Below are 27764 nucleotides of genomic sequence, written 5' to 3'. Positions count from 1 at the left end.
CGCCCCTCCCCCTGCCTGCAGAAGAGTGTCTGATACCAGGCACTGTTGCGCTTTTCAACCACATGGGGGAGCTGTAAGTCATATTTACATGGAAACTACATAGTGTTGCTTTAAAGTGACATACTAACGCAAACACCAAATCTAACCCTAAACCGAAGCGACAATGGTAATTTTAACATGCTATAATAAATTATCTATATGATATTTTGAGCAAAAACTTCACATACGTACTCACCAAAGATTTATTTGACATCTTAAAAAAGTCTGGCGAAATGTCCCATTTAAACCTAAATTAAATGAAACTCTAATTTCTAATATAACAACTTCAAGACTTCAATCTCCTTAAAAGAGTTCAAGATGTGCATATAGTGCCAAGAGAGGACAACACTGACTTTTACCTAAAGAAGAAACACAAAAGCACAAATTTTGTTCTTAAAATTGTGGGTTATTTTACTTTCTGTCTACACATTTCCTGTATTTTCTGTTAGTATCTTAATAAAGAGAGCAAAAAACAAATAGGTCATCATTAAAACTTTGCTAAAACAAGAAAACTTATTGTGGCCGAAGATTTTTGCACAATACTGTACATCCAGCGGTGCTCCAGTACAGATAACGCTGTGTATGGATCACCATAATATCTTCTTCTGTCAAAACTACTGCTATAATCATAAAGACTAAAAATGAAAAATCCACTGACACAGTATTACAGTATATCTAAAGAAGGTACTCTGCCTTTGAATAGCATATCATAAAACAAGTGTAAATGTGTCAATAAACTATACAGTATGAAACAGAAGTCATTAAAAAGCACAGTTAAGGGAACAAATAAAAAATGAAAATCCTTTTCTTAGAAAAAAATGAATTTTTTTTACCATAATGTCAAATGTCTCTATGATGCCTGATCTGTGATGAATAATTGGACATGTGCTAATAAAACCACATTTATCTGTTTAATATGCATGAATGTAATGCGTGTTGCTTTGTGTTTAATATTCTCATGCAAACCAAATTAGCTTAAATGCTTTTATTTTTTATGATTATTGTAATGATGTTATTTATCATTGCAAAACTGTTCAGATTGCATCTATTGTTAATTCATAACCTGAACCTGTTCAACACTGCACTACACTGACACATTTTAAAATGTTTAAAGAGCTGTCACACAACAACTCAAGGTCTTTATTAAACATCCATTTTAAATGTAATTAATTCTATCATTTAGTTTACCCAAAAATGAAAATTCTGTCATCATTTACTCAACAGGCCCGGCGTCAAGAGGGGGCTTGGAGGGGCTTAGCCCGCCCTGGATGGTCTCAAGCCCCATCACTGGGCTTTAGTCCCCCGATATTCTTTCACATCACAATTAAAGCTAAAGCTGTATTTGACTTCTTGCGCATTTTAAGAGAAACATCTGAGACAAGGCTGACGGGGTAGCATAAAAGAGTACCCTCTGAGCAACAGTCTGACCTTTTGACTGCTCTGTTTTGATCGTTTCACAAAATCCTCAAAAGAGCCACGACAGGCTCATTTAAATCTTTTCAAACTTCAAATAATACACTGTGGTTATTTTAATTCTTAAATTGCTTTCTCCAGAAGTCTGCCGGCCGAACGCCATTCAAAGGAGCATTAAAAGGTTTCCTGCAACCCTGAGCGAGGACAGGCCAGGAATGGGACGAGTTTTAGGTCTAAACGCGACCAAGGAATCACTCAACCTTTCCACACGACTAAACAGCTAAACCTGTTCACAGCTGACACTTCACAAACAAGCTGCTCAAAGCATATACGCTTTAATTCCCATGAAGCCTCAGGCAAGACTTCACACTTTATTCTTTACAACGCTTCACTGTAAGACCTGGCACTTCTCCCAGATACTCCTGACTAATAAGATCACACTTTACCACCACAGAGACTATAAATCCAGTTCCACATAAAAACTGGAACTAAATTATTTCCATGCTTAGTTGTGTTAACCGGTCTTTTCTGTCTGCATTCTTCCAATACAAGACTAAAAGGCTAATGTAAGTCGTCCATTAAAAGGTCTTTATCCAAGAATTACTTATTAAAAGTGAAAACTCTGTCATTACTTACTCAGCTCATGTCATCTTAAGCCTGTATGATTTTAAAGGGATAAAAAATACTTAAAAATTAAAAATACCCCATGATTTACTCACTCACAAGCAATCCTCGATGACTATGATAATCTACTTAGATCCAAAACCCGAGGTCTGACCAAGGGTGCATTTCCTGAACAACGACATAACTCGCTGCTGAACCACCATAGTACGATGCATAGTTGGAGAAACTACCATGTCAAGACTGTTTTCCGAAAACATAATAACTTTTTCGCACATTTGTTGTTTGAAGCATGTTGGTTTAGCAACATAGTTAACATAGTTGAGGATGTCACGTGGGACGTAGAGTACTAATTATTCTGTTCAAATCAATGTAATGCCAGATTTCTGCTGTGAATAACGTATTTTGCACCAATGACTGATTTTGTTATCCTGATTTAGTTATCTATTGTTTTTTTTAAGATATTTAAGTCATACTAAGTTCCCTCTTACGTCACTCCTCCCAGGAATTTCCCAGGGTTAAAGCTTGTAGGACATGCGCAGTTTTCAAATGGAGTGTTTACAAACTTAAAGACGTTAAATAATTTTTTTATATATTTAGAATAAAGCAATAAGCCCCGCAAAGCAGTGGGTTACCAGTGCATTTTATAACAGCTAAGGGGCATTGTTAGGCATGACGCGGAGTGCCTAAAACCCCGTTAGCTGTTATAAAATGCACTGTAACCCCACTGCTTTGCGGGGCTTATTGCTTTTATAAAACGGTTACTTCATATGCAAAGCATGATTTCTTAAAATAAAACACAAATAAGTTGTAATGTAGTACAAATATTACTCTTCCGCCAAACAAAGTAGTTCCTCAGAATCAAGTGTGACTGCAACAAAGCTCAGTTCCCAAGCAACACAGACGCAGCAAAGACACATTGAAAATATGATTAAAGAGTGTGGTGTTTATTTTTATAGATCAACATTCATCTAATTTATATATTAACATTTATATCGTGCTGTTGTATATAACTGTGGAAGTGATAATTAAATATGCTTGGAAACATGCTTAAACTGGGTGCACTGGCAACTTAAAAAAAAAACACTGACGGGGAAAGAGTTTAGTTTAATGCCTTCCAGAAAAATTGTATTCTTTAAATAAACATAAAATATATCAAATGAAAGAACAGACCCTCCCCTTTAAAAAAAAAGTTTCATCCTATCTTCATTTGTTCTCTTATCACCTCTCAAATTTTCAGCTAAAAGCGGAGATGATAAAATTTTTGTGAAGAACTTTTGTAAGAGATCAGGGCTGCGTTTCCCGCACTCTCAGAAATAAAGGTACAAAAGTTGTCACTGAGACAGTACCCTTTCAAAAAGGTACACCTTTGTACCCAAAGAGTGCATATTAGTACTTTGAACTGCCAAAATGTACCTTTAAAGGAACATATTTGTACCTAAATGGTACATATTAGGACCTTTTTTAAAGGGTACTGCCCCAGTGACAGCTTCGTACCTTTATTTTTGACAGTGCGATAACGTTCTCCCTTAGCGCGCTACGAAGACTCTTAAGTTAAACCTTAACTACAGGTTTACCTTTTCTAGGCGCGTTTCCCGAACTGTACCTTAGCGGGTTTCTTAAGGTATACTTTCTTACGTACGACGTTACCAGGTGCTGTCCATGGCGATGGTGCTGAATAGGTTGATATCGATTGCTCGACAATCAATTGTTCACTTTATGTAATAGGTACTTCGCTGCGTTATGAGAGAGCGGTGTTATTTATTAAAGAAACATTTCAGAAATAGAAAAAGTTACATTTATTAGGAATATCTGGTAAAAATATTTCAAATTTAATATTAACCTTGTATATTTTATTTTATATCAAACCCATGCAAAACTCGCAACTTCATGTCCAAAAGTATAATGCATAAACTGCTCCAATGCATCCATTATTCCTTCACTTTAAAGGATACTTTATATTAGGGGTTAATAAATGCGTTGCACAGGGGAATAAGGTGGGTCGTGCAAGTCACCTGGCTTGGCATTACACTAGAAATATATAAAAACAAATTGTTGTTCATTAGTTCACGCGTTTATGTGCTTGGACACTGCGCAAGCAGCGCGTTTAAAATGCGGATAACGCTTAATGGACGCGTTTCTGGAGCCGCGCCTGTCTGTTTAAATATAACATAAAATATATATTATATGATATATAATTGTTGTATATGATTAGTTTTAATGTGGAAAATGTGTTGACCTTATACAAGCAATAATCAAGTGGAGCATTTTCTTTTGAGTGTATATGGCATGCAGCTGCCTCAAAGTTAGAAAACATTAAAAAAACTTCGATGCAAAGTCGACTTAACATCAATAATAATATTTAGGAAAATCAACAATTATGATTTCGTGATGAATGTGCTCCCGTGGTCTGCGATTTTACTTGATTTGTTTTATTGCAGCTAAAATAGATTCGCCCTGCCATAGTTTCACCAACTCCTCCACCCAAACTCTTTTTAAATAGTTTCTTAAGCCTGTAATAGTTCGAAGCTGATGTTCCTTTGGAAAAAATATAAAAAATCTAACAACCATCAGTGTAATAATGTCTAATTATGTGAATATTTTAATCTTTAAAAAAAAAATGCCTAATTTAACAGGGAGTGTACTTCAACTTTTTTTTTTACAGATATTTAGTTATATAGACTGCAATCTACACAAGCTTTTATCACAGTCATGGCCCCTAGTGGAGTCGTGTGGGATAAGGTATAGCTTGCTCCAGACCAACCTTCCGAACGAACGACTTACAGAAGTGATACGTAACTAAGAACGTTTCGGGAAACACGTATTAACGACAAGGTACAGCTTAAGGTACAACTCAAGAACGACGTAGAGCTAAGAAGGTTTCGGGGAACGCAGCCCAGATTCAGAGCCTGATCAAAACTGAGTTACACAGTGTTTTTAGTGTTGAGTGAATGCGTCAGTGTTTAAGTTGGGGAAGATCGCCACCCAGTGGATAGCAGAAATATAAATTTAAGATAGAAACTCCTCAAGGAACGTTTTCTCTTTATTGACGAGATGACTCAATATTTATTGTCATTTATTTGGATATCGCTATTAATTGTGCAAATGTAGACAAATTAAAAATATGATTAAAGACTGTGGTGTTTATTTTCATAAATCAGTACGCAGCAACAGTGGCGCAGTGATACTTATGTAATGCGGTCTGAACCGTGGGGTTACCGGGGTATTTTGTCACAGCTTAGAACGTGTTTCAACCAATCAGAATGAAGAACCAGAACAAGCCGTTTTATAATGATGGATATAGAATGTACTACATGTTTTTTGCTTATTTTGTTCAAAAGCATGATCAACGTAAGTCTACATATCATAATAACAAGGAACTATGCTTCTAATGACAGGTGAAGAGCTGCCGTTCAAACTACACAAGTTTGCGATGAAGCCTGCGAATGTTCGTTTGAACTATGGTCTCGGGAAACACCAAATCAGTAACGACGAAACTTATGACAGTAGTTGGCTAACGATGTTTTTGGGAAACGCACCGCTGAGCGTGTGCCTCCTACACGGATCGGGTATAATATTAGCGGCATCGAGTAATCTAAAATGAATGTATTTTTGCAGAACTGACCCGAAAAGACCAGAATTATCTTCCATGTTTGCATCCAATCCTTTTCCAATGCCTTTGCGTTTGCAGACAGACATGTGGATCAATTTTGAATGCACATTTTAACGGTCACCTTGGTGTCATAACAAATGAAAATAAATGGAGCAGCGGGCCAATTTGGTTTCCGAAGCCATCGGGTTTTCTTTCCATTTGACTGGTGGGTGTGCGGCTGCAGGCTGCACACATGTTGGTGCCGTTTACAATCGGGTCCAGTCGGTTAAAATAAATTGCCACTGGGTCGGACTCTGGTCTAATTTTCTCGGGCTTGTCTCAGGTCAGGTCTTAAAAAATTGATTTGTGCATGTCGGGTTTGGGTAAAAACCCTACTGAAAAATTCAGCTAAGGCCAGCACAAGCTGGTAGCTGGTTTTAGCTAGTTTAAGGTGGCAGTAGCTGGTCAAGCTGGTGGGTCAGCTGGTCTTCCAGCCTGACCAGCTAAGTGCAGCTAGACCAGCTTAAAAAGTGACCAAATCACAGCTAGACCAGCTTGCTACATGTAGCACCCGTACTGCCACTCTGCTAATTACTTGCATGAAAATGGCGGGTGCTTGGGTTCGTTATAGCTCAGGTGGATACCAAGAAGGTGCACCTAATACGTTTCTAACCAGCTGTGAAACCTTTTGACCACAAAATATTTAAAAATAATGAGACCCAGAGATAGTTTTAGTTTAACACAAAAATAAAGTTAGCCCTGGTTTATTTAAACCACAAAATTGAGTAAATAGAATATAAAACTTTTCCCCAAAACAAAATATCAACAAATATACAAAATAAATAACCAAAAAATTCCCCAAATACTTAAACAATAGCCTCGTTCAATTTAGCTAGAAACCTCAATAGTTTCAATCACACGTTGTACATCATATGAATGTTATAAAAGTTCTCATCACTTATCTCTTTCTCAACAATTGAAAATACACAGAGAACTTTACAATAAACAATACAACGTCGCCACGTGCACTGAAACAACTCTGAGCACGTGCAATGGCGGTGGGCCCACTCACACATACACACACTCACGTTTCAGTTACTCACTGTACTGCTTAGAACGAAGAAAAACACGTTGCAGGCCTGTATTGTTCTTGCAAAAACATTGAGTTCGCTGAACAAACTGGCAAAACATTGAGAGCGTTGAAAATACTTCGGTCCGGACGATGCTCACGTGCAGCGCGATTCACAGACAGAACCGCCAGCATAAGCTCATGTGTCTAGCTTTTTCAGCTACCTCCGATCACGCGTCCGCTCCTCCCGCTCCGTCAAAACGGGTCTCCGCTTATTTTCTCACTCATAGTTAACTCAACAAACCCCTGCTCAGTTTCATCGGGGTTACTCACTCTTGTTTCGCGTGATATCTTTATAAAACGCGCTCAAGCGTCCTCTCTTTCACACCTGTCCAGCGAGAGCCCGAAATCAACTTCCCGCACTCTCACTCACGTCCCCCCCCTCTCGGTCACGTGCATCCGTTGCCATACCGACAGCCAATCACTATTGACTATACAGCATTAACTCTCAAATGACCAATGAAATGTAACAAAAAGTCTTACATTGTTAAACTTTTGATAATACTATTTAACTAAATAATAAACTTTAACTTTTCATCACTGTCATGACATAAAAGCACAAATAGTTAAACCCTTTTAATAATGTCAAATGAATTTAATATTTCCTTCTTTAGAAATCAGGGTTTTCTATGATTTACTTAAAGTAAAACAACATTTACTTGTTTAACAGTCATGTATTCAAGTTTAGTAAGAGATTAATCATAACCTCTATTTTTTCATTACATTAGAACACCCAAGTTTACCACTGGGCTACATCCTCCCCCTTCTAGACAGTTTTGATGTCCTCATCAAATAAACCTTAGAGGACTCTAATAGTTTTAATGTCAAGGGTAGAGACCAAATTGGAACAAGTGAAGCACAACGCCATGGGGTGGCACCAGAAAGTTTGACATAGACTGCTTCTGGAGTCTCCGTAGAGTCCACTTCCCACCAATACTCCATGGCTTAGTACGGTCACAGGGTAATCACAGGGCTTGCCAAGTTCATCGTAACTCAGCTTGACCACTGAACGGATGACTCTTTTGGAACGCTCAACTTTTTCACTCTCCGCTTGAATGTCCATATCGGCATTGACATCTGCCTCCTCTTCTATAACATCCACTTCTAGATCAGCATGAAGAGGTAAGTTTGGAAGATCATTTGCCTCTGGCTCTATCTCCGTAGTGCATTGAACTTGTCTTTCAGGTTCTGTGACGAAGGACTCTGGCTGCTTAGTAGGGGTGTCACGATTCTCCAAATCCTCGATTCGATTACATTTTCGATTCTAAGGTCACGATTCGATCCGATTCTCGATTTTCACATATTTTTTATATGGCATATAATTTAGACAAAAATGATATGCCATTATTTATTAGGGGCCAAGCCCGCAGGGCGGCAGGCCACTATTGCGTTTGATGGTTTTCTTATTATTATTATTATTATTATTATTATTATATTTCTTCTTCCCCAATGGGAGTCTATGGCAGCCCTATGAACCGTACATAGGAAAATGAAACAAATTTGACACACTTGTAGTGGTGGTCCTAAATAGTCATGTGACCAACTATGGGGTCTCTAGCATTAACTCTATAGCGCCACCAACCCTTCAAAAATTCAATATTCAAATGGTTATAACTGTAGAATCATTTGATCAACAAAAACTCTACCTACTACATCTGAATCCTCTTCTCACGCTCATTACAATGACCACCTTACATTAAGACTCCACCCATTACAGTAGCGGCCATTTTGAAAAGTACAGTATTTCGTTTTTTCGCTACTACTTTTGCAGCGTTCATTGCATTGTTACGCAATTTGGCACAGAGAATCTTTGGACCGAGCCGCAGAGAAATGACCGAACAGAATTTTGATTTTTATCTTTGTTCAAAAGTAATAATTGCGTACATTTATCGATGTCGACCCAAAATTCGTTCTGAGTCATTATCTCGGTCATTCTTTGATCAATTGAAATGAAACTTGGTACCCTTCATTAGGACCATGAACTGTGGTACCATGCCAAATTTGAGGACAGCGCCACCTATGGGTCATGAGATATGAAAAATGGATATTTTTGCCCATAACTATTGAAATGTTTGATAGAAAATTATGATCTTAGTGTCTATGGATTCCTTGGCTCATGACCAATCTGTCGATATATATTATGCCGGAAATGACCAAACCGCCTGTCCACTATTTTGAATTTTGCTTTAAATTGGGATAACTATTATTCTATATAATGTATCGGCACAAAAATCGGTAGGAAGCATCGGTATGATGTCCTGAAGGTACTTGGGAAATCTGAAGACAGCGCCACCTAGGGTTCATAAACTATATAAAACAGCCCATAACTTCTGAAAACTTTGTCTGATATTCATTTTCTTTGTGAATTTTTATTCACTGGTTTAAGTCAATTGCAACGATATCTCATTTGTCAGTTTTCAACATTCTGTTCATATCTTATTTCATAGCATATGTGAAGTAGTTTTTTCGCTACTACTTTTGCAAATTAAGTCTATTTTATGCCAGGCTCTGCTCACATAAACTTTGGAGCAATCCGCACAGAAATGACCAAACACATTTTTTATATTCTCTGCCATTCCCGAGAAATACCTGTCCAAAGTTGACTGTCCCTGTGACATTGTCTCTTCGTCATATTAAATTATTATGACTGCGTTATAACATGTTGTGCATTCCTATACAACATGTTTTTCTTGACTTAAACGTTAACTCTTCTCACTTAAACTATCTGATTCTCATATAAATTGTAATTTTGTTATTTCTGCTCTGCAATGTCATGTCTGCACCTTCCTTCCTCCATTTGAATGCTTGCAGCTCTGAAAACCTTGGCTAGCTACACTGCCTGTGTAGCTCAGTCTATTAAATCGCATGCATCAAAACTCAGAGGTTAAGGGTTCGAATCCCGTCTGATGCATGTGTTATGTTTTTCTATTAATATTTGTTGTTTTGAGTTTATTCTCACCTATTATTCTCAACCAGTCTGTTTTCCATGTTCTGCACGGCTTGCAATTTGGTGGCCAAGCATCATCACCAGTTCAAAAATGCAGTAGCGGCCATTTTGAAAAGTACAGTAATCAGTTTTTTTGCTACTACTTTTGCAGTGTTTGTTGAATTGTTACACAATTTGGCTCAGATTATCTTTGGACCGAGCCACATAGAAATGACCAAACAGAATTTTGATATTTATCTTTGTTCAAAAGTAATAATTGCGTACATTTATCGATGTCAACCCAAAATTCGTTCTGAGTCATTATCTCGGTCATTCTTTGATCAATTGAAATGAAACTTGGTACCCTTCATAAGGACCATGAACTGGGGTACCATGCCAAATTTGAGGACAGCGCCACCTATGGGTCATGAGATATGAAAAATGGCCATTTTTGCCCATAACTATTGAAATGTTTGATAGAAAATTATGATCTTAGTGTCTTTGGATTCCTTGGCTCATGACCAATCTGTCGATATATATTATGCCGGAAATGACCAAACCGCCTGTCCACTATTTTGAATTTTGTTTTAAATTGGGATAACTATTATTCTATATAATGTATCGGCACAAAAATCGGTAGGAAGCATCCGGTATGATGTCCTGAAGGTACTTGGGAAATCTGAAGACAGCGCCACCTAGGGTTCATAAACTATATAAAACAGCCCATAACTTCTGAAAACTTTGTCTGATATTCATTTTCTTTGTGAATTTTTATTCACTGGTTTAAGTCGATTGCAACGATATCTCATTTGTCAGTTTTCAACATTCTGTTCATATCTTATTTCATAGCATATGTGAAGTAGTTTTTTCGCTACTACTTTTGCAAATTAAGTCTATTTTATGCCAGGCTCTGCTCACATAAACTTTGGAGCAATCCGCACAGAAATGACCAAACACATTTTTTATATTCTCTGCCATTCCCGAGAAATACCTGTCCAAAGTTGACTGTCCCTGTGACATTGTCTCTTCGTCATATTAAATTATTATGACTGCGTTATAACATGTTGTGCATTCCTATACAACATGTTTTTCTTGACTTAAACGTTAACTCTTCTCACTTAAACTATCTGATTCCCATATAAATTGTAATTTTGTTATTTCTGCTCTGCAATGTCATGTCTGCACCTTCCTTCCTCCATTTGAATGCTTGCAGCTCTGAAAACCTTGGCTAGCTACACTGCCTGTGTAGCTCAGTCTATTAAATCGCATGCATCAAAACTCAGAGGTTAAGGGTTCGAATCCCGTCTGATGCATGTGTTATGTTTTTCTATTAATATTTGTTGTTTTGAGTTTATTCTCACCTATTATTCTCAACCAGTCTGTTTTCCATGTTCTGCACGGCTTGCAATTTGGTGGCCAAGCATCATCACCAGTTCAAAAATGCAGTAGCGGCCATTTTGAAAAGTACAGTAATCAGTTTTTTTGCTACTACTTTTGCAGTGTTTGTTGAATTGTTACACAATTTGGCTCAGATTATCTTTGGACCGAGCCACATAGAAATGACCAAACAGAATTTTGATATTTATCTTTGTTCAAAAGTAATACATTTGTCAATAGGAATAACTTTTAAACCATTTAATCAACTAAACTTCTACGGAGAATATTTGATGGGGTAATCTATGCCTTCCCAGTAGCTCAACCAAATGCATGATGGGCATGAAATCCAGAGGTTGCGGGTTCAAATCCAGCGTAGGGCAGCAATTAAAATGGTTCATGCAAATGATATATCATGTAGAGTCAAATGTTTGAACAGGTTTGACTACCTACAGGGGATTTAAAAAAATATTCTGTTCTTGAGAAAAATCTCTCCAAACTTGAACATAGACATTGTCACTACAGCAATCTAGCTTAAGCAGCTGTCTGTATGTATGTCTCTCCTGTAGCTCAACCAGATGAGTGACAGGCATGAAACCTGGAGATCATGGGTTCAAATCCTGGCAAGTGCAGAAATTGAAGTCTCTTACTTTAGAGTAAAAAGCTTTAATTCATTATTTGTATTTTACTTTATTATTTTTTCAGGTATTATTTTGTTTGTGCTCTTTTGGTTTAAGTCTCATGTGTAACATGTATGATGCTTTGGTGGTTCAATTGTTTTCTAGGTCAGCATTGGACTAATCGGTCCTTCTTTCAGCATGCAAATAAATATTATACTTCAAAATTTTTATTTTTTCATTATGTTCATTCTCATCTCTGAGTCCAGTGTGCTGATAGTTCCCATACATATCTGCTACATTGCATTCTTCAATTGCATGTCCTTTCAGCTTCGTTGCGTGTTGCAGGACCATTGTTGCTTGGCCCCGTATCGCTGTCTACAGCTATATTTATTATTATTATTATACTTTAACATTAACATGCACATTGCACAACTCGCATGGGGGTTTGTGGGCTTAACGCGAGAGCTTGTAGAGAGAGGATTCCTTCTTGCACACACTTGGACTATGCGCGGTTGGCAGTTACATGGATCGGGCGGATGACGTGACGAAAAATAATATTTTAATTAAATTCGGTCGACTGCTTGTTATTAGCTGTGTCCTTCTAAGCATGCGACCTCTCTGCCTTTCAAAGTGGCAGCCTCAGAAGTTCAAGAAGAGAACTGAAATGAGACGGTCTAGCCTTCTGAGGACCCACAATTTGCGTCACCTGCTGCACACGCCCCCAGTAGCGCCCACCGCGCCTGTCAGCAGAAAACAGCGGAGACATTTCTGACTTATTAAAATAAATCTGTAATCAGAAAAATAATTAATAATTTATTTTAGAACATATGACACATTGATGTAGATTAATCTATTCAACAGCATATCAAATAATCAACCTAGAAATATACGCAACATAAACAGAATAATATTAACACAAAACATAACTTATAATACTAAAACAGTGACAAGAAAAAGTTTTCTAATAAATACACACTTTTATTTAATAAAGCTTTTAATTGTTTGGGATATCCTCGGTATGTTAAGGATCCATTCGTTCTATCATTAACAGCGCGGAGAAATGAGGATGCATTTTGACACAGCTCTTATCAACGCTGGCGAAGGAGGTACGTGGCAAACTCAAAAAATGAGAATTAAAAACAAAGGAAATAGAATGTCAGAAAGGGTTGCCTGGAATAAGTTTTACAAAGTGGTAAATCAGGATGACACCAGTGCAGGCTAATTTGTGCGTTTAATTTAGGTTATTTATTTATTTATTTTTGTCCCTGTGCGCCGATCGGAGACGGAGTTCACTGCTGATATTCTAGAGCTTTCTAGTCTCGCGGCTGTCATCAGCAGCGTCTTGCATCGCCCGGTCAGCGGATGGCGGGCGGGTGCGGTTTTGAAAACGGATGATGAGTTTTGTTATGCGGTTGCGGATGAAATAATAGTCCATCCGCGCATCTCTAACATGGACTTAATGCACATGGACTTAATGCGTGTGTCTTGGACTATAGCATCTGAAATAAATCCAGCATCATAAGCAGCTGCGCGTCTCAAGTGCAAGCGCTCTCGCATCTGTCTGAACATAAACTAAAGTAGTAATCCTTATGTATTTGTTCAGTTTTATGCGTTTCATGCAAGCTGAGGCAAACTATCATTTTGTTTAAAATATAACCCGCTGCATCTTTGCGCCTCTCTCACTATCGCGCACGTGCAGAGAGCTGCGCTCTGTCCAAAGTCAGACCACTGGTAATCCTGTTTATGAAAGCAATACATCCCTCGTGTTTAAAATATGATCGCTTTCTGCTGGACAGATGTTTTTAAAGGCATCTCTGTGAGTTTTTTTCCTCGCTTGGAAAGCCGACCAGACGTGAAATGGGGGCGTGGCAGCATCGACGATCCCATTTTTTAATTCGAAGTTCGAAGCTGTGACTTAATTTCGATCGAGTTCGATTTAAAATCGAAATCGTGACACCCTTACTGCTTAGTGGACAATTCTGGACATGTCAGCAACTTATCCCATTCCAACTCAACTGGTCTTGGCAAATATACTTCGCTGTACTCCAACTCGGGGTACACGTCTTCATCGTGATTGTTTGTCTGGACTGGTTCTGTTGTATTTTGCTGAAATGCTCTGGTCCTAGGTCTTTGTAGTGGCCCAACTTCCCTTTCGTCAACAGGGAGTCTCACCAGGTAACCAATGGGTAACAGATGATTACGATGAATAGTTTTTTCTGCTCCCATGCCTCTCTCTGGCTTAATCTTGTAAACAGGTAAGTTCGGTAGTTTCTCCACCACAACATATGGTGAGGATCGCCACTTGCATTTCAATTTGTGCTTGCCTTTGACCCCAAAGTTTCTGAGTAGCACCCTGTCGCCTTTGTCAAGGACTTGTTCTTTGACGTGCTTGTCGTGTGCTGCTTTGTTTCTTTGGTGGTTCTTGTCTGACGATTCTGTTGCAAGACTGTATGCTCTTTGGAGATCTTGCTTGAGCTTAGCAACATACTGTGGGTAGGACTTTGTCTTTTGGTTGTCATCGGTCACACCAAAACAGATGTCTACCGGTAAGCGAGCTTCTCTGCCAAACATTAGCAGGTAGGGCGAATAACCAGTTGCATCGTTTTGTGAACAGTTATAGGCGTGGACTAACTGGCTGATCTTTTGACTCCATTTCTGTTTTTGCTTCAGATCAAGTGTGCCAAGCATTGACAATAGTGTCCGATTAAATCTTTCGGGCTGCGGATCTCCCTGGGGGTGGTAAGGCGATGTTCTTGACTTGCGTATTCCCAGCATCATCAGAAGGTCTTGGATCAGTTTGCTTTCAAAATCACGGCCTTGATCTGAATGTATGCGGGCAGGCAGTCCGTAGTGTACAAAGTAGCGCTCACACAGTATCTTGGCCACGGTGACCACCTTCTGGTCTTTGGCCGGAAAAGCTTGGGCGTATCGAGTAAAGTGGTCTGTCACTACAAGAATGTTGGCGAAACCTTGGGAGTCTGGCTCAAGTGACAGAAAATCGATACAAACTAGGTCTAGAGGGCCTTGGCTGGTGATTTGTTTTAAGGGAGCAGCTCTCTGAGGAAGCGCTTTACGAGTGATGCATCTGCCACAGTTTTTGATGTACTGCTCAACCTCAACTCCCATTTTCGGCCAATAGAATCGTTGTCTGATAAGTTCAATAGTCTTGTCCATGCCCAAGTGACCAGACTCATCATGCAAAGATCTCAGGACCATCGAAACATACTCTCTGGGCAGTACCAGCTGCTTTACCACATTTCCATGCTTTTCAACCCTTCAATAGAGCAGATTGTTTTGAATGAACAGCTTGCTTGCTTCTTTGTTCAACAGGGCAGCATTTGGATTGTCAAAGCTGGTGACTGAGGGACCACCCCGAAGTGACTGTTTGACTGGAGCAATAGTAGAGTCAACATCTTGAGCATTGACCAGGTCTTTGTGGCTGAGCTGACTCAAAGAACCGAGATCCAATCTGACTGGGAAGGCGAAACACTCTGGTATACCATCAGGCGACACTCCGAGTGACTCAGCAATAGTTGTAGACTCCGTTAGCATTTCACAACACTTGATCTGTTTACACAGAGCTTGGACACTTTCAGTCGGTACGCTTTGCCAGCCATCCTCTGTGGTTGGAAGAGGGTTTCGGGACAAGGCATCGGCGTCGATATTGCTGCTACCAGGCCTGTACTGCAGAGTGAAATGATATGTGGCAAGTGCTGAGAGCCAGCGGTGACCAGTCGCATTGAGTTTTGCAGTTGTGAGAATATACGTTAGGGGGTTGTTGTCAGTTCTCACTGTAAACTGTGCTCCATATAAGTAGTCGTGGAACTTGTCTACCACTGCCCACTTAAGTGCCAAAAACTCGAGCTGGTGCACCGGGTAGTTCTTTTCAGATGCACTGAGCTTGCGGCTGGCGAAAGCCACCGGTCTTAAGCCCTCGGGGTACTCTTGGTTGAGGACAGCGCCGAGCCCATGAAAACTGGCATCAATGTGAAGTATGTAAGGCTTGGTGGGGTCAGAAAATGCCAACACTGGTGCGTTTGTGAGACAGTGAATGATCTTTTGGAATGCCTCAGAACATGACTGATCCCACCGGTCACCGAAAGGCTCATTGACTTTGTAGTAGCTTTTGTCTGATGAAGAGGCAGACTTTCGATTCTTTTGGGTAGGAGGATATCCTTTGCACAGCTCTGTAAGGGGTCGGACAATGATGGAGTAGTTCTTTATAAATCTGCGGTAGTAGCCGCAAAACCCCAAGAATGACTGCAGAGACGGAAGGTCGGTTGGCTGCTTCCACCGCGTCACTGCTTCAACTTTGTCTGGGTCTGTGGCGATGCCGTTCTCGGAGACTATGTGCCCGACATAGGTGACTTGTGAGCGACAGAACTGGCACTTGTCGAGGGACAACTTGAGTCCAGCTTCTTCAAGGCGAGCGATGACTTTGAGGAGTCTTTGCTCATGCTCTTCCAAAGTCTTACCAAAAACAATGAGGTCATCTAGGTAGACGATGACTTCAAGCATGTGCATGTCGCCGACTGCCTTTTCCATGAGCCGTTGAAAGGTCGCAGGGGCCCCTGTGATCCCCTGAGGCATCCGCTCAAATTGGAAAAATCCCAATGGACAGATGAAAGCGGTCTTTTCTTTGTCCTCCTCTGCCATTGGGATTTGGTAATATCCACTGCGCAAATCCAACACTGAAAACCACTTACTGCCGGTCAAGCAGTCGAGAGCGTCATCGATACGTGGTACAGTGTACTGATCTGGGGTAGTTCTCCGGTTCAGGGTGCGGTAGTCGACGCACATACGAAGTTGACCATTCTTTTTACGTGCAAGGACAATCGGGGAAGCGTATGGACTTCTTGATTCTTTTATAATCCCAGCCGCCAACAGACCTTGCAGATGACGGCGTAGGTCATCCAAATCAGCAGGGGCAATACGTCGCGATCTCTCCCTGAAGGGAGTGTTGTCATTCAGGCGGATGTGATGTTCTACCCCTTTAGCCAAACCGACATCCCATTCTTCAATAGAGAACACCTGAGGGTGTTTAGCCAGCTTCTGACTCAGCCTCTCTTTCCACTCTTTGTCGATGGGTGACTCACTGAAGTCAAACAAAGAAGGATCCATGGTCGGAACAGATTCGACTTTAGGGTTGGGTGCATCTATCACCATGTCAACGACATGAAGGTGAGCGATCACGGTGCCCATTGGAATGGCAGTTTGCTTAAGAGACTCATTACGCAAAAGCACCAGGAAGTTGTTTGTATCTAGCATCTTGGAGAACAACACAGTTGGCTGGACAAGTACACTTGGAGGAAGACCAGGTGAGTGGGCTCGTTCAATAATGAGTATACTGTCTCCAATATCTTGTTTTTCTTTAACTTTGCAACTAGCAACATATTCGGTGCCAGAAGGAATGCTGAGAGGACCAGGCCCAGACCACTTAACTTCAGCCACAGGCAAGTCTTTGTTGCATTTAATGGTCATCCCTGCATGAACGGGTGAATGGTTTTTCTCTTGAACTTGGATTTTGTCTGAGTGGACGTTCTCCAGTTCTCTTTTCTCTGCTCTGGACTTGAAAGGCTGAACCCCTTTGACGTTTGTGCCAATCAGGACAGGTATAGTCTCAGAGCACCGTGGATCAGGGCACACCAGAGCCAGGATAGGAACAGACTTGACTTTGTTGGACTTAGATTTTTGTGGCAGCTCCAACTCTACCTGGATGTAACCTTTGTACGGGTAACTGCTCTCGGACTCACTTAGACCCCATATGGCTAGACCGGTCACAGAGTTTAACTGGATGTGTGACATGTTTGGCATACCAACTGTCGAAGATTATGGTAACTTGAGATCCACTGTCCATAAGTGCGGTGCAGGGGTTGCCATTGATCCTGACCTGAGCAGTGGAGGGTGGTTCCATGAGTCCCTCGGGCAAACTGTTGGTCTGTACATATACCGCGCTTCTCTTGACACTTGCATTTGTGGTCTGGGTTCTTGCTTCGTTATCAGATTTGCGGTTCTGCTTGGACTTTCTTTGAGCTTGCAGCAGTTTCTGAATAACTTTGGGATAGTTCTCGGGAGAAACACACTTGTTGGCGTAATGCCCGTCTTCTCCGCAGTGATAGCAGAAAAAATCACTTGGATCTCGGGCTGTCAAAGGTCTTTGCGGCCAGGGTCTTGACTGGGTCTCTTGTAGGCAGGGCTCAGTAGCAGGACTACACTTTGGCTTGACTGACATGACAGAGATTTGTTTTTGCAGCTTAACAACCTCTTTCTTTAAAGCCTGCACGTTCTTGTCTTCTGCGTTCTCTGCCGCCACATTGACTGGAAGCAGTGTGCTCGTCGAAAGGTGCCTTGACATGGCGCTGGAAGTAGAGAGTTCACTTACTTGTGCTCTGAGTTGGCGTATTTCGGCTTTCAAATCGTTTAACTCTGTGTCGGAAGTAACAGTAGCGCTCTTGGCGTAGACTGCTTTGGGTGGATGGAGTCTGCGACGTGCAGCTTCATGCTCCTCCTCCAGGCGTATCTCATTCATCAGCTCAAGAAAGGTGGGAGGACTGTCTCTGCGGTATCTTAATCCAAGGTTTAGTATCATAATGTCAGATTTGGTGGCCCCTTTAATGAGCTGGTCAAGACGTGCTTTGTCTGCCGCAGATGACTGAAGTCCACCCTTTTGGACAACTTTATTTAAAACTCTCTCAAGGCGTCTCAGGAACTCAGAAAGTTTCTCATTATGTTGTTGGCACAACATTCTGAAGGCAAAGTAAAGTTCTTCCCCGCTCTCAGGGTTGCCAAATGTGGTCTCGAGAATATCAATGTAGTCCATTGAGGTTGCAGATGGGTTGTTGAAACGGACAGCTTGGAGGATTTCGAGTGCAGGACCCTTTACACTTTCCATTATTCTCATTTTCTTTTCTGGTTCAGGGCGATCGCATTCTTCATTTATAAGTCTGGCTTGTTCAACCCAATTTTCCAACTGTTCTTCTCCCTGTGGTGTGGGCATGACCCCTGAGAAAGTGTGCAATCTTCTGTAAAGATTGTTACCTTGTGTGGGCTTGCTTGTTATTTGTAAGACATCACCAACTGCTCGAATGATAGCTTCAGGAGTGGACGCTTGAAGTGGGGAGAAAACACTGGAATCTGGCAGCGGCACCTTTTGACCATCACCGGTGGGCGGAGCTTGGGGTTCCTCATCCTGCTTAGAAGGTCCAAATATTCTCCATGTCGTAGTAAACCCCTCAGGCACAACATCAAGAGGAATGGCGTCTGCATTCACTTTCTCCCTGCACTCACATAACACAGTTAAACTTTGAGACTGTGAATCATACATTCTTCCTCTCACCTTGACTCTCCCGAGTGCTTTGATAGTCTGCAGTGTGTCTTCAATGAAACCAACTTCAGTTTCTGGGGGTACATCTTTAACCAGCAAGGCTTTCACAGGGTCCATGCCTTCTCCAATACACCAATTCTTCAACTGAGCCATCCCCACGGGTTATGCGCTTACAGTGATCACTTGTCAAAACTAAATTTGGTAGGTATTAGTTGTATTTTAACACAAATAAAGCTTGATTTGTGTTTTCTTGTCTTAAATGCTTAGTAAAACTCTACTTTTGTGGTTTTAAAATTTTCACAATAGGTCCCCTTTAATACGGTTTTACATGTAGTTTAACAGCTAACCAGCTTTTTGGTTGTAAACTATATTTTTAAACAAACTATTTCAATCTCTGGGTCAAACTAGAGTAAGATCTGATATAAAATTACTTTTGAACTAAATAAATCCCAGCGGTGCCTCCATTTTATTTATGTAGCACCCGTACTGCCACTCTGCTAATTACTTGCATGAAAATGGCGGGTGCTTGGGTTCGTTATAGCTCAGGTGGATACCAAGAAGGTGCACCTAATACGTTTCTAACCAGCTGTGAAACCTTTTGACCACAAAATATTTAAAAATAATGAGACCCAGAGATAGTTTTAGTTTAACACAAAAATAAGGTTAGCCCTGGTTTATTTAAACCACAAAATTGAGTAAATAGAATATAAAACTTTTCCCCAAAACAAAATATCAACAAATATACAAAATAAATAACCGAAAAATTCCCCAAATACTTAAACAATAGCCTCGTTCAATTTAGCTAGAAACCTCAATAGTTTCAATCACACGTTGTACATCATATGAATGTTATAAAAGTTCTCATCACTTATCTCTTTCTCAACAATTGAAAATACACAGAGAACTTTACAATAAACAATACAACGTCGCCACGTGCACTGAAACAACTCTTAGCACGTGCAATGGCGGTGGGCCCACTCACACATACACACACTCACGTTTCAGTTACTCACTGTACTGCTTAGAACGAAGAAAAACACGTTGCAGGCCTGTATTGTTCTTGCAAAAACATTGAGTTCGCTGAACAAACTGGCAAAACATTGAGAGCGTTGAAAATACTTCGGTCCGGACGATGCTCACGTGCAGCGCGATTCACAGACAGAACCGCCAGCATAAGCTCACGTGTCTAGCTTTTTCAGCTACCTCCGATCACGCGTCCGCTCCTCCCGCTCCGTCAAAACGGGTCTCCGCTTATTTTCTCACTCATAGTTAACTCAACAAACCCCTGCTCAGTTTCATCGGGGTTACTCACTCTTGTTTCGCGTGATATCTTTATAAAACGCGCTCAAGCGTCCTCTCTTTCACACCTGTCCAGCGAGAGCCCGAAATCAACTTCCCGCACTCTCACTCACGTCCCCCCCCTCTCGGTCACGTGCATCCGTTGCCATACCGACAGCCAATCACTATTGACTATACAGCATTAACTCTCAAATGACCAATGAAATGTAACAAAAAGTCTTACATTGTTAAACCTTTGATAATACTATTTAACTAAATAATAAACTTTAACTTTTCATCACTGTCATGACATAAAATCACAAATAGTTAAACCCTTTTAATAATGTCAAATGAATTTAATATTTCCTTCTTTAGAAATCAGGGTTTTCTATGATTTACTTAAAGTAAAACAACATTTACTTGTTTAACAGTCATGTATTCAAGTTTAGTAAGAGATTAATCATAACCTCTATTTTTTCATTACATTAGAACACCCAAGTTTACCACTGGGCTACACCAGCTAAAACCAGCTCACCAGCTTATGTTGGTCTTAGCTGGCTTTTACAGTAAGGAAATGATTTGGGTAAATTCAGGTGGGGTTTTTCTTTGGACCCGAGAAGACCTCTACACCTCTGAGGGCAATCGATGTGATTTTGTAAAAAAAAAAAATCAATATTAAAAACATTACAAACCAAAATAACTAACTAACGTGAGTTCATGAGAGAGTGTGTTTCCAGCAAACTCATCTGAAAAAAGCCAATCATATACACTGATGATGACTTGATGGTGAGTAAAACATGGTGTAATTTAAATTTTTGGGTGAACTATCCCTTTAACTAAGAGAGATAAGAATAAAGCAAAAATATATCAAATCTAAAAGTAGCTTTATTCTTAGCTGTGAAAACAACAGCATATGAGATTCTCGCAAACTTTAAAGGTCATAGCTACTGCTTTTTTATCAACAAATGCGTAATAAAAACCTGAAGGACAAAGTTTTACTTTAAACCACAAGTAGATGTTTCTTTATGGGGTTATTGCACTAAAACACTGACCTCAGAAAACCTTATCGATCATGTGTTTAGGACAAAAACTAAAAGGTTTTACATTATAGCAGAGAAAGCATACATTTTAAAAACAAGTCTAGTGTGGTAAACATTTTGTGCTTCAATTACGGCGTTATCTTTTTGCCTGTATGACCAGTAATGAAAATAGGTCTGTTTTCTGTTATCAGGTCATTATTTGGGCACATTAAGCAACATTAAGCTGTTTTCCCATAATGGGCTTTTACAGGAGAAACACTTAAACAAATAAAAGCACACAACTCTTTTTCCTAAGAATACGACTTCATTTTGGTAATAGATAATGTTTATTATATGTAAGGTTTCTAAGAAATGTTGTTGTTCTTGATCATTGTTGTAGTACATTAAGCATTTTTCAAGTGGAAACCTCAATTATTTCTTTCATTGGGTGTTGTGCAGTCAATCTGTCACTTTACAATAAACAAAATACACTCACCTAAAGGATTATTAGAAACACCATACCAATACTGTGTTTAACCTCCTTTAGCCTTCAGAACTGCCTTAATTCTACGTGGCATTGATGGACATGGTCAGAAACAATGCTCAGGTAGGCCATGGCATTTAAACATTGCCCAGTTGGCATTAAGGGGCCTAAAGTGTGCCAAGAAAACATCCCCCACACCATTACACCATCACCACCAGCCTGCACAGTGGTAACAAGGCATGATGGATCCATGTTCTCATTCTGTTTACACCAAATTCTGACTCTACCATCTGAATGTCTCAACAGAAATCGAGACTCATCAGACCAAGCAACATTTTTTCGGTCTTCAACTGTCCAATTTTGGTCATTTTGTGCAAATTTTAGCCTCTCTTTCCTATTTGTAGTAAAGATGAGTGGTACCCGGTGGGGTTTTCTGCTGTTGTAGCCCATCCACCTCAAGGTTGTGCGTGTTGTGGCTTCACAAATGCTTTGCTGCATACCTCGGTTGTAACGAGTGGTTATTTCAGTCAAAGTTGCTCTTCTATCAGTTTGAATCAGTCGGCTCATTCTCCTCTGACCTCTAGCATCAACAAGGTTTTTTACGCCCACAGGACTGCCACATGCTGGATGTTTCTCCTTTTCACACCATTCTTTGTAAACCCTAGAAATAGCTGTGCGTGAAAATCCCAGTAACTGAGCAGATTGTGAAATACTCAGCCGTCCGGCACCAACACCCATGCCACCCTCAAAATTGCTTAAATCACCTTTCTTTTCCCATTCTGACATTCAGTTTGGAGTTCAGGAGATTGTCTTGACCAGGACCACACCCCTAAATGCATTGAAGCAACTGCCATGTGATTGGTTGATTAGATAATTGCATTCATGAGAAATTGAACAGGTGTTCCTAATAATCCTTTAGGTGAGTGTACACTTGTTTAAGGTGATACAAGTCCAGAAAACATTGCCTGAGATAATTCTGCTGATATGGCCAGCTAACAGCTGATTCAGGGCCAAATTCGCGTTGGATCTGCACCGAAATCAGCAGCTCCGGTGCCGATCCGGCCGGGAGTCGTCTGCTGTGGCTATCTGCTATATACTCAGTGGTGGCTCATTAGGCGTGTATAAAAAAACAGATTTAAAACAGATTTTAAAAAGTCTCTTCCAGTCTATTGAATCGCTGTGAAGAACATTTAAAGCACCTTCATTTTTAAGACTGTACATCCAAAATAAAGTTTAAAGTGAACCAGGTGTTTATCCTATAATCCAGAAATTGTCTAAAAAGGATCAAACAGCATTTAATAATGAAAAGTCGGCTGATCACTGCAGGCAAACAGATTTCATGGAGAAATGAGAGAAAACAAGACACTATTATATTCAGCCAGATGAACTACTGCGTTCCCCAATTCCCTCACGGCCCCTCGATTGATTTTCCACAAAGATGCAAGTGAAGCAGTAAAAAGCTCAGACTGAAATGTAGACGGCTACCGTACCTCATTACAAAAAAGACTCTCGAATGTTCAACAGAAGATGGGATGCAGGTAACGTCCTGATGACTAACACATATTCAGTCGAAAGCGAAAGCCCCGTATACGACTGCAGGCCTGAGTCAAGTCCTTCTGTATCTCCATTCAGGAATTGAGCCAGTCGGCTCTTTCTTATAAAATCTCCATTATAATACTGCTATTGTATGAAACGTGGATCTAAACCAATTCACCTGTCAGTCATGTGAAAAACAACAATATATGATCGACTGAACTGATGAATAAATGCAGGCTTATTTATGATGTATGAGTATAAGCACTTCTGTGATGAAAGATTTAATATCTTCTATCCATTATAATGTATGACACTTGCATTACATGTTAGTGGCCCCTATACGCTAATAGGATTTTGTTTCTCTTTTCCAGTCTTGTCCTAGAAACCGAGGACACTAAGACTAACAGATTCAGTTTCTGCTGCCGTGAAGCTCATCACACCACTGATCTCCTGACCTCCCATCATTGTGATGCCAAGCGACCACCCCCATACGGCAAAAAATTACATTTCTCTGGCCAGATATATATTTTAAATATATGCTAAATATTTTTTGTAAAAATTAGTGCTCTATTGAATATATTTTTTAATTTGGAAATATATTTAGTTTTAACCTTCATATATCAACATATATTTCAAAATGTATATCAAGAGGAAGCAAATTATATTTTTTAAGTTGAAAATATATTTAATTTTAATCTTTTTAAAACTGTTATGTTTAAAGGTTCATAACATAAACAAAGTAGATTTAGTAGGCTAGATATATTTTTATGCTTTAAAATCTATTTAATTTTAAAATATATTTCAAAATATACAAAAAATGGACAAAAAATATATTTTTGTAAACATATTCCTTTTAGCCATTTTTGTATATTTTTAAATATATTTAGAAAATATATATTTTGCCGTATGGGCCAACCGCTTCCCTTTCATTTCTAAATCTTAATAAATTTTATAGTACAGTATTTAATATATATATTTTTTTATATTCAATATTATATTTTTATATATTATATTTAATATTTATTAGTAATATGTAGTATTTAATATAAATAATTTTTGCATAAATTATGATTTTTAATGTCTGCCCAGCGACAACCAGCAGCTTTCTTTAACTTTTAGTTATAATTTTTTTTAATTCCTATAAAATTGTATAATATAATATTTTATATATACATATTATAGGATCAGCTATGTCTCAATCTTTAGTCAATATTAAAGATATCAAGATTATATTTTCACAGAATGTTCTTTGCGTTATCTAGAATGATTTTGCATAACAAAATAACTGCATTTACTCAGGCATTGTCACAAAAAATTAACATTCAGAGCCACTAAGAGTCACTGTTTATGTGTGTGTATGTTGTATGATATGTATTGCATGCATGCAGTACATATACATGCACGTCCATGAGTATACCCGTGCATCTTTGTGTATGAATAGTGTAATAGTTTAAACATGTCTGTCAATGACTTTAATTCCAAAATTATTTTAATGAGTCTGAAAGTAAAAAATAGGATTAATTAAAAAAGCTTTCTAAATGAAATATTCAGCATTGTTATTCGACAAACATAAACAGCCTCTATTTACATCTTATACTTTGGGAGAACACAGCCATGCATATTCATTAGGAAACATCAATTCAAAATTCTGTTGCATTTCATATTTCATCAGAAGATTCTGTGCCATGAATTACTTTGAGGTTTCCTGAAACACATTTCTTTTTGTTAAAGTCTCGATCTGAGCAGCAAATGCTGATTTCCACTGATTGGCCTTCAAACAAGACCCACATAAGAAAAGGTAAAAATATCCACAATTAGCGGCACACAAAAGCTATTTGTGAAGACATTTGTATGTCTTCACAAATGTTCTTATAGCTTAGAGTCTATGTAAAATCTTTGTTACTGTAAATCTGACAGGGTTAAAGCAAGAGTTATGCAGATTTTTTACCATGATTTAATAAAAAGAGATACATTTTATAGGACTCTAAAGCTGCAAATCTGTAACTTTTTGGGGTTAAAAATAAGCAAAAATAATTTACGCCTTGTTCACCCCGCCAGCTTGGCAACTTCCGGTGACTTGAGCGCCGGTGACAGGAAATGGATGTGTCCAGCGACATGACAAAGTTAAGAAAAAAACGTTATGCAAATGATGAGCAATTTTCGTGAGCAACTACCAATGAGAGCGAAGCAGTGGAGTTCATGTCATCCATCTCTCGTCAGTTTCTGGAGTGCAAAGTACCACGCGGTTTGTGTCGGGTCAGCTTACTTTTAGGGGCTTTTCCACTAGGATCAGTACGTAGTACCCGATACTTTTTTTAGTACCACCTCGGTTGGGTTTCCAAGCAACCTGAGTTGATACCAAAACGTGTCGCGAAAACACTGTAGATCACTGATTGGTTTGAGAGAATCGTCACTATCAGCGCCATTGCTATGATGTAAAAGATCAGCTTTACCTTCGTGCTAGCTTGCGCTGTCTCGAATAAACCTGTTGTCATCTATGCTTTGGTGTAAGTTCCCAAACGCCAAAAATAACAGTGCAGCTTTTAGTGTCTGATCATCAAGGTTGTGTTTTATGGGGGTTTCACACGGTACATGGCAACCGCGAGTGTCTAGTTCAATTTTAATAGCAGACGTGCAGAAAGCAGCAAAACAGGGCTGTTTACAGAGGTGAAGCGGAGTCGGTCCACAAGCCTTGCTCATGCCCCCAAACTCCTGCCCGTTCCCGGACACGGCTTTTCACTGCAGACGTCATTGAAGATAAACATATTTGCTCTAAATAGTGCTCAAAACGCTTCCACTACACCAGAAAAGCTGTAGCCGTGCGACAATTTCGCTTGCCACGTTCCATGTGAAACACCCATTATTGGTAATTGGCAGATGTTCCTACTTTACTACAGTGTCCAGTCATGTCAAACACTGAATTGCTCACTCATTTACACATTTGCATAAAGTTACATCCTGAATTCTGATCTTTTTGTTGCTGTAAATCTTAATCTGTCAATGTAAACACCCCTTTAGTCTGACAGAAATCTTTGTGATGTTGTTTCTGGTTCCCTTGTCTCGCATTAAATCTTCATTGCATCCCCAAAGCCAATATAACATTATTGACTGCTTTTGAGATGGCTGTACAATGAAGAACCCATAGGAGCAAAGCAATTGATGTAGTGTGACTGTGTGTGTGTGTAAAACATGTTGTTGATAGTAATCTGTCTATATAGGTTAGTACCGTTTATGCTATCCTGACATTAAAAATGGCATTCACACTAAACTGGTAATTCCTGAATTCCTTCTTTTGCCAAGAAACCTCAAATCCAGACCTCGTTTTTTCTACCATCTAAAAGTAGTAAATACTATTTCAAGAAAACATGCTGGAATCTTCTTGGGAATATCATGTTTTCCTGTCACAGACAGGCCCATCTGTTTAAATGTGATTTACGCTTGCAATTCTCACAAGCGCCTTTGTGTCCAATAAGTTTAAGACAGTGAAGGGACTATGGACATTCAGCCTTAGGTAAAACCGACTGATGATATAAAATGCACAGTCAGCCCTGTCAATCATCACCAAAGCCCGCTCAGATATATCTTGTACGGCGTGACAGCTGATGTTGCACACCTGTTCCTCACCTTGCATACTGAGTTTTGTCTTCTTACTGCCGCCGGTTGTCTTTGGTTGGGTCAGAGGAGAGAGAGAAGGCCAACGGATGCACTAAGGAGATTCTGTTAAAGAGAAAAAATGCATTAAACCGGCCAGACATTTATTTATGATAAGGTAAAGCAGTTCATTTCATGGCACAATGTACATTTATGAGCCTCTTTAACTTTTATTCCCTACAATATTGAAAACAGTCTTTCTCTTTGTCGGTCTAAGCAGATGCATGTTTTATACAAAAGTTTGTTTTTGTGTGTTTGATGAAAAGTAGCATATATAGGACAGAACAGCAGAGAGGTTATCATGGTAAAATGCACCTGTGTGAATCACTGTAATGGCACCAGCTTTAATGCACTATAATGGCAGTAAATTTTCTGAGATTCATCTGGAAACATCACAACGGATGCAGCGATGTTGCTATGGCAACGGCAGAAAGCCACGTCGCTAATGGAAATCGTCTGTCTTTCATCTTCGGGAAGCTAAAAAGCCTAGAAGTCGTTTTCTCTGCTGCTCTGAGGCTCTTCTAACGCAACCAACACAACGCTTTTGTCTTTTCAAAACTATTTGCAAATCAAATGCATTTGTGTTGACGCTTTTCTGAGAGACTCTGAAGGATTGAAACTCTTCTAATCATCAACACACGGTAAACCGTAAAACTCTTACTCGGATCGGCTTTGTATGCTGAAATGCCACGGTAAAGAAGCTCAGGTTGGGTGAAAAGAAAGGGCGCTGCAAAATTCAAATCATCTCTTTTCAGAAA

The 27764-nt window shown here is 39.5% G+C and overlaps 1 protein-coding gene across 1 annotated transcript in view; it reads right to left on the bottom strand.

Moving 5' to 3' along the window:
• Positions 1–27082, bottom strand: part of xirp2b (xin actin binding repeat containing 2b) — a 97697-nt gene extending 70615 nt beyond the window's left edge. The window contains exon 1 of the mRNA XM_073854773.1: positions 26980–27082. Within this exon, the coding sequence (XP_073710874.1) occupies positions 26980–26986 (7 nt within the window). The 5' untranslated portion in view covers positions 26987–27082. The remainder of the gene's footprint in view (positions 1–26979) is intronic.
• Positions 27083–27764: the final 682 nt, after the last annotated feature.

The sequence above is a fragment of the Misgurnus anguillicaudatus genome, chromosome 17 (genome assembly GCF_027580225.2).
Source record: "Misgurnus anguillicaudatus chromosome 17, ASM2758022v2, whole genome shotgun sequence".
NCBI classification, from domain to species: Eukaryota; Metazoa; Chordata; class Actinopteri; order Cypriniformes; family Cobitidae; genus Misgurnus; species Misgurnus anguillicaudatus.
The sequence above is the reverse complement of the archived record's forward strand: the minus strand, read 5'-3'. Positions and strand labels throughout refer to the sequence as shown.